This window comes from Penaeus chinensis, chromosome 14, assembly GCF_019202785.1.
Source record: "Penaeus chinensis breed Huanghai No. 1 chromosome 14, ASM1920278v2, whole genome shotgun sequence".
Classification (NCBI taxonomy): Eukaryota; Metazoa; Arthropoda; class Malacostraca; order Decapoda; family Penaeidae; genus Penaeus; species Penaeus chinensis.
Genome location: NC_061832.1, coordinates 5724696 through 5732195, shown reverse-complemented (window position 1 = coordinate 5732195; position 7500 = coordinate 5724696). Strand labels below are relative to the sequence as shown.

Genomic DNA, 7500 nt, shown 5'->3' with positions numbered 1-7500 from the left:
TTAGTGAGATGAAGAAGAACAACTCTGTCATGGAGAGTTTTTTTACTGACTTCAGGAACATTATGAAAAGAAATGAGGAACATCAACTTGAACTAATCAGAACTCTCAAGGAACGTAATCAAATCCTGAAGCAGGCTGTTCAGAAGTGATATAATCATGTGTATATGTACGCATCTTCATTCACCAGTGCCATCTTCATAGTTCTGTACAGATAGACAATAGTTTTATCAGAAATAGAATTTCTCTCTCTCTCTCTCTCTCTCTCTCTCTCTCTCTCTCTCTCTCTCTCTCTCTCTCTCTCTCTCTCTCTCTCTCTCTCTCTCTCTCTCTCTCAATCATTCATTCATTCATTCATTCACACTCTCACTTTCTCTTACTGTTATATACTGTTAAATATGAGCTAGATTTTAGTGTACTTTGCAGTATTGTTTCATTTATTGAAACAGATTACTAAAAGATTAATTTATAATGAATATCAGATTTGATTATTAAAGAATTGATGCTAGTGACACTAAAAAAATGTTAAATAACATAAAGGAAAAATATGTTTTTTTGTCAAGTTGTTTGGCTCAAATACTTTGTAAGAGACCATTTATATTACTGATGACAAAGCAAAATATAGACCAGGGCAAAATACCCATACCCCATGATTCAGTAGTTCTAGGCCTTATTTATTTCATAATTATGAACCTTTGGCAATATTCTGCTGAAGTCGGTTTGTTTCCGTCTTTTGAAGGAAAGAGGAAGACATTGAACTGAAAAGATAGCTGTTTTTTTCTTAAGTTATGATCATAATTCTGGTTCCTCCAATAATTTTCAAAGAAAATACAGGAAGAAAGAATTTATTTCGGTGTATTTTATTTTGTGCCATTATGCAAAATAGTATTTTTTTGTAGTAAATCTATATGAAAAGACCTGTGAAAATAGAGAAAGTATAAATTAAAAGTTCACAAACTAGTCATAGAGAAGAAAAAAATATTTACAAATATATGCAAATAGTATTTTTCTTTTTCTTTTACTACTTTTTTCATATCAAAGACTGTGATATAGGAAATCCAAGGAAATAAAACAGATTTCAAGAACCACTTTAATACTGTTTTTAATTCTTTAAATCCATAGCATAAAGCATAATCATAATTATTGGACTATAACTTGTCCATCTTAAGCAGCAGTTCTCAAACTGCATGCCATGGAACTCTCTCAAATGTGCTGAGGAAAAAAATGTAGCTCTGGAATGTAAATGTGAGTCTGAAATTGTATTTCCAAAGACTGCAAATGCTCACATTATATGTTCCGTTTATCAGTGGGCACCATGAGGGCTTGGCAAGGAGGCTGGAAAAGTATTTTACTAATCCTATCTGCTAAAAATTATGATTGAGAAATCCAATTGTTCACAATCCATCAAATAAACCACAATTTGGCTTCCATAAAAATGTAATATTTGCAATGACTCCACTGTAAAACTCAACTACTCTGAAATGTTATTTGAAATATTTAAAATTTATACTGTGGAAGAAATGTCACATATTGCTTTAAAGGTTAAAAATATTCTTTCCCAGTTCTTGACCTCCTTATTCGTTAATGTAAGTTTCTCAGCACTCACTAACATAAAAACAGAGAAACAGTAGAGACAGCTAGGTGCTGAAGAATGAATGTGCCTATCATGTGGCCCTCATTTTGATATACAAATACAGTCAAGGATATGTGTTATATATATCAGGTGTTTTATTCTCATACAGGAATGTAATTACACATTATTTACAGTGGAGTTTTATATATGCAATCCCAAGTAAAGGCCTGTATATATAAATGTATTTTCCTAATTTGGTTGAGTAAAGAGTTGGTGTGACATGGAAGTTAAATATATTTCTTCAGTGTATCTTCATATAATAAAGTCTGAAAACCACTGATTCAATGAATGTTTAAACAGAAAAAAGCATTTTCCTTAACAGAGAGCACTTTAATATTCTCATATTTCTGAAGCATGTCTTTTAGTTCTTTTAATGTGTAATCTTTATTTTGTTCGTACATAATATCTTCATTTGTACTTTTCACTTGTTGTAAACATCTGAAGTAATTTACTGTGGTTGGACTATAAAAGTTACATATAAATTTATACATTTCAAAAGCATGATTTTTTATTTTGATAAAATACTTTAGCGTGTTTAATTATCTCTGGTTTCCACAGTGTTGACAAACTGGTGAAAGTCTCTAGCGAGTAGTTTTGGCCGCTCCATGGCTGCAAAATGTCCCCCTACTAACTGATCACTGAAAAATATAAGGTTAATGATGAGTGCCTAATTATTGTTTTTTACACAATCACAAAAAATCTCAAACAACTATTACCAATGCTTTTAGTAGTGTTACCAATGATTATATGATATTATAAAGTTACATAAGCTAATGCAAAAAGACAAAATAGATTATAAGATATTATAAAGTTGCATAAACTAAGACAAAATAATCATGTCAGGTATGTCATTTATTTATAATCTTTCTTTTTAATGTATGCAAATTGTCCTAAGAAGGAGAATTTTATGCAAATTGTCCTAAGACTGAGAATTTAAAAATCAAAGAAATAATCTAGTTTCTAGGCTGTGATAAACAAGTACAATAAGAGAAACACTGACCTGTAGCTGACAATATCATAAAACTTGTGAGCAACAAAGTTTTTAGGCTGGTTTAAAAGGTCATGTGGGAAGGCAGACATGGCCGATGGCACACGGCAAGGATTGCTACAAGAAAGATAATAGACCACAATGAAATAATTAAATTAATTAACAGATGAAAGTTATCATTATAATATTTTTTAAATATATCAATATAATAATCATTTTTTAATTTATCAGCATAATAATCATTTTTTATTTTATCAGCATAATAATAATTTTTTAATTTAGCAGCATAATAATTATCATTACTATAAACATTTTTCAGATAAAAGGTGTCATTATAATAATGTTTAAAGTTATCACCATAATAGTCATTACTTAAATGATCATTACAACTCATTCTTCACATAAAACATCACTATCATGAAAGTTACTGGAATTATCACTTTTATAATAGAAAAATCATTATTACAATCATTTGCTGTTAAAGAGAATGTTACCATCATAATCTTTATATGAATTACCCTATCATAACTATTCTGTGTAATTATATTTATATGTATTATACAGTATAAATTTTTCTTACCTATCAAGATTGTTTGCCATGCTTTTTGGACTGAAGTTTTCAGCATAGTAACGCATGCTTGTTGTGATGGAACCAGTGAACCTGCAATTATTCAGCATTATTTGCACTCTCTTATAAGTATTACATGATCATTACAAAACACACATGTGCACGCACTCTCACTCTCACTCTCACACACTCACAAACTTACACACTCACACACTCACACACTCACACACTCACACACTCACACTCACACACACACACACACACACACACACACACACACACACACACACACACACACACACACACACACACACACACACACACACACACACACACACACACACACACAATCTATATATGACTTAATAATCTGATTAACAGCAGGTATGTCTGCTAATCCCTTCTCAAGCATATTAAAATGAATGGCCACAAGCTTAATTAAATAATGGATAACAACTGAATATAAATGACAGTACTTACCAATAAATGCAGATATTATCCAAGATCTTGTCAATATCAATAGGAAAATGTTTGTGGAGAAGCCCCCCATCCACTTCTTTGTAATTATCTTTATGAGTCCAAGAACTGAATTTCTCCATGATATAAGCAGCTAAACTAACAGGGTTTTGATTCAGTGCTGCACCTGCAATAGTATGGAGTCTCCTCTTAGTAAAAGTCAAATCAGGGATGAAGATAAATGGATCAGAACATTTTAGATGACACTGACAGTGACATACAGAACAGAGGAGAGAGAGTGAAAACTGAGGAGACTGAGTAAGAGAAAGAATTATTATTATTTTTATTTTTTTCATTTATTTTCTTACCATCTCTCCCTTACCGATAGTATCTGGTTTTGTAGCCTGAAGGTGAAGATAACCAGTCTCACGAGCAAACATGCCCAACTTTTCTGTTAAGGGATAGAGCTTTTCCTGGTCTTCATGAGATACCACAATGCCTGATGGAAGAAAAGCTCCCAGAATCAGCTTCAAATTAGGCCCTATGCTGTTGGCCACAAACATGTTGAGATGGATACCCAGCACACTGTTGGGAAAATGGTAATCTTGTTAGCAGTAGATTGATGCTTTATAATCTATAATTATGGATTATCATATAAATTAAGTTAATAAAACATTGAAATTAATATACAGAATAAAGCTCAATGACCATCACTGTGTCATTGTAGCTTTCCTCTACATACATAAAGACAGAAATAAAAATAATTTCTATGAGAGACCCTTAAATTCCAACTGGGAGGAATTGTAATATATTTAGGTCACAGTGAACTCACTTCTCAGGGTACATTGTAGCCATACTTGTTGCAATGATTGAGCCCCAGTCACCACCTTGAAGGTAGAATTGGTCATATCCCAGCCTCTTCATAAGCTTTAAGAATATTTGTGCCGTTTCCAAGTGGCCTAGACCTGAAAGGGAATAAAAGTTTGTCTCAGATATGGAAAAAAGGTAGTTCTGATAAATATCAAGAATCATTATATATTTCAAGGTTGTTATAAAATCATTTGGTTAATGAGATGGTATTATCTTACCTTGCTTAGCTGAGCCCTGAGAGAATCCATACCCTGGTATGGAAGGACATATAACTTCAAACACAACATTGCTATCCTCCTGTGGTGTGGTCAGGAGAGGCATGATATCGTAAAACTCCACAAAGGTGCCAGGCCATCCATGTATAAGCAGGAGTGGCAGTACTTTTATGTTCTTAGCACCCTTTGTCTCGGCATTACCTCGCATGAAGTGTATATCTAGACCTTCAATTTTGGTCCTGGAAGAGAGAAGTAAGTACTTGTAATAGAATATAAAAAAAATGGATTAACCTTACCACTATATGCACAAGCACATGCACTTGCATGCTCACACATAAAAACACAAGCACACAGAATATGAAATATGAAATAATGTCATATACTTTTAGCATATTTAAATGTTCTTTATTTTTCCAGTTCAAAAACACATGAATAGAAAAACATATCAGGATCACTAACATGAAATGAGGATAATAATTAAGAAGAGCTTCTCTCTTTCTCCAGTCGTATTTAAATCGCCAGTGCTGCACGATATCCTTCAGGGTATTCTGGTTCATCCCGTAGGTGAAGTTGGCATTCTCAAGGGGGGGTGTGAGGCGTAGGGGCATGGCAAGCCGCGTCTTCAGATCATCAAGGTCCTGAGGAAAAGTTTTAAAAATCTATCTTTATGGGAAACTCACAGAGGGCTGTGTATTACAGTTAACAGAAATGATAGTTTGCTTAACACTAATAATGTATACACTGAGTAAGAGTTCAAGGACCATATGGCATTTAAAAAAAAGAAAAAGAAAAAAAAAAAAAGATTAGATATAATTGGTTGACATGGTAATATAGAACTATGCAGATATGATATGACTTATCTCCAATGAAGTGATCATCAAGATTATAAATGGACAAAAGATCTGCTCATGAATTACTTTATAAACAGAATGATATGTCATGCTGTAATTTCTTTAACGATGAGAAATGCAAATCTACATATGTACATTATTTTTTTTATCAGTAAATATCAAGCTCTCTATACTCATGGTCATTATGTTCTTCATACATCTATCTAAGTAAATACCCATCTATTTATCTATCTCTTTATCTATCTAATTATCTATCCGTCTATATACCTAGCTAATTATCTATCTATCTATCTACCTATCTAATTATCTATCTATCTATTTATCTACTACTTAGGAAGAAAAACATTACCTCATCCCTACTTGTCTATCTTAAAAAGAAAAAAAAAAAATTCTACCTGCTTTATTCCAATTTTTATGTATTAAAAAGAACATCGTTTAACTCATACCTACTTCTACCGATAAAACTCACGAGTCAAACCTACCTGATTAGAAATGGCAATCTTGAAGTTCCTGACGGAATCGTCGGCCCTTTTCGCGTTCTCCGGGTCCCCACCAAGGATCAGGGTCCAGCTCTGGCAAGGGTGATTCTGCCATGGACTTTTCCCTTATTTTGTATAGCAAGGCCGCTATTACTATAGCCGCTGAAAACAGTTTCATCCATGACATCTGTGGATGAAGCAATAGTTCAGGAGAATGAAACCGACTCTTACGTTCAGATGGTATTCTGCTAACGAACATTATGTTTTAAACACACACACAATAAATACAAATTATGAGTCTGAAATGTATTATGTTTTTAATCATTACTAAAAATATACATTAAATTTCAAATGAAAATGAATATTCAAGAACACTCAGAGCTTTGAGCCATGATCTCGAACGACCTCGTAATGCGTGTCCTTTAATAAAATGGCGTCTGAGCAGACAGCAGGGCCGTCAAACTCATTTACCCCCAAGGAGAGCCCCATTTAATCTTATTAGTATACAGTATGCGAGATGACGAGACGAAACGCTCCTATGGCTGACGTAAAAACGTAGGAGACTTTCATTCGTTACAAACACACAATAAAAAAACTGTACGTGTAAAACTGTACGTGTAAGTGATAATCTTAGAATACGAAGGGCTGGCTTAATTAATCTTGTGGAACGGCCCACTGTAAGACATCTGAAATAGCAAATGTGCCGCGACCGCACTTGGGAGTGTGGCAATCACCAGAGGTGTGTTTCCCCTGCATCCTAAACGGATGTTGGTTTCTCCTGAATCCTGACTGCTTACTGATGGGAAGGAAATTTCCCTTGGCATCTCTATTTATTTGGGCTAATGCCGGTGAAGGTGACATCTATCCCAAGTGACTACCTTGCTCTTCGCAGCATTATGGTCGGCTACTATGGAGGGATTTGAAACAGGACATTGTACCAGCACGATTATTAAGTATGACTTTGCCTATCATTGTCCGGCAGCAATGGTCACCATCTTGAGTGGGGTATCATATTCATCTCCAGTAAAGTTGGGTAGGAAAGTTAGGTCCAGGTGATAACCATATAAAGGTAATGAGATTTTAGCACTCACTTGGCATCATGTCTCTTGTTGGACACCCCTGATGTAAACTTGGGGTGAAAGAGATGAAATTAGCTTAAATTTCAGCCTCAGTGTAATGTACGGGTACAATCAAACTGTCCATGAAATGTCTGTAGGTCCCCATGGCTTGTACACAGTCTCCTTTCTCTGCAAGGATCCATAACTTGAGGACCTTTGGCTCCTGGCATCAGCACTCCAACCTGCATCGCTGGATCTCGCACAGAGTTGCAGGTATCATGGAGATCGACCATATCCTTGTCAGCACTCTTTGAAGGATACTCCACAAATGCAGGATTTTCTGGAGCACACATTTCTGTGTACTGTTTAATGATTGGCTAGCCTC

At 34.5% G+C, this 7500-nt stretch overlaps 2 protein-coding genes across 2 annotated transcripts in view; one reads left to right on the top strand and one right to left on the bottom strand.

Moving 5' to 3' along the window:
- Positions 1-1910, top strand: part of LOC125032481 — a 6861-nt gene extending 4951 nt beyond the window's left edge. The window contains exon 3 of the mRNA XM_047623629.1: positions 1-1910. This exon is cut by the window's left edge and continues 430 nt beyond it. Coding sequence (XP_047479585.1) covers positions 1-149 — 149 coding nt within the window. The 3' untranslated portion in view covers positions 150-1910.
- Positions 1074-7500, bottom strand: part of LOC125032480 (juvenile hormone epoxide hydrolase 1-like) — a 13336-nt gene continuing 6909 nt past the window's right edge. The window contains 10 exon segments of the mRNA XM_047623628.1: positions 1074-2268; positions 2631-2735; positions 3199-3279; positions 3667-3829; positions 4025-4227; positions 4475-4607; positions 4731-4966; positions 5187-5365; positions 6061-6105; positions 6107-6244. Coding sequence (XP_047479584.1) covers positions 2166-2268; positions 2631-2735; positions 3199-3279; positions 3667-3829; positions 4025-4227; positions 4475-4607; positions 4731-4966; positions 5187-5365; positions 6061-6105; positions 6107-6244 — 1386 coding nt within the window. The 3' untranslated portion in view covers positions 1074-2165.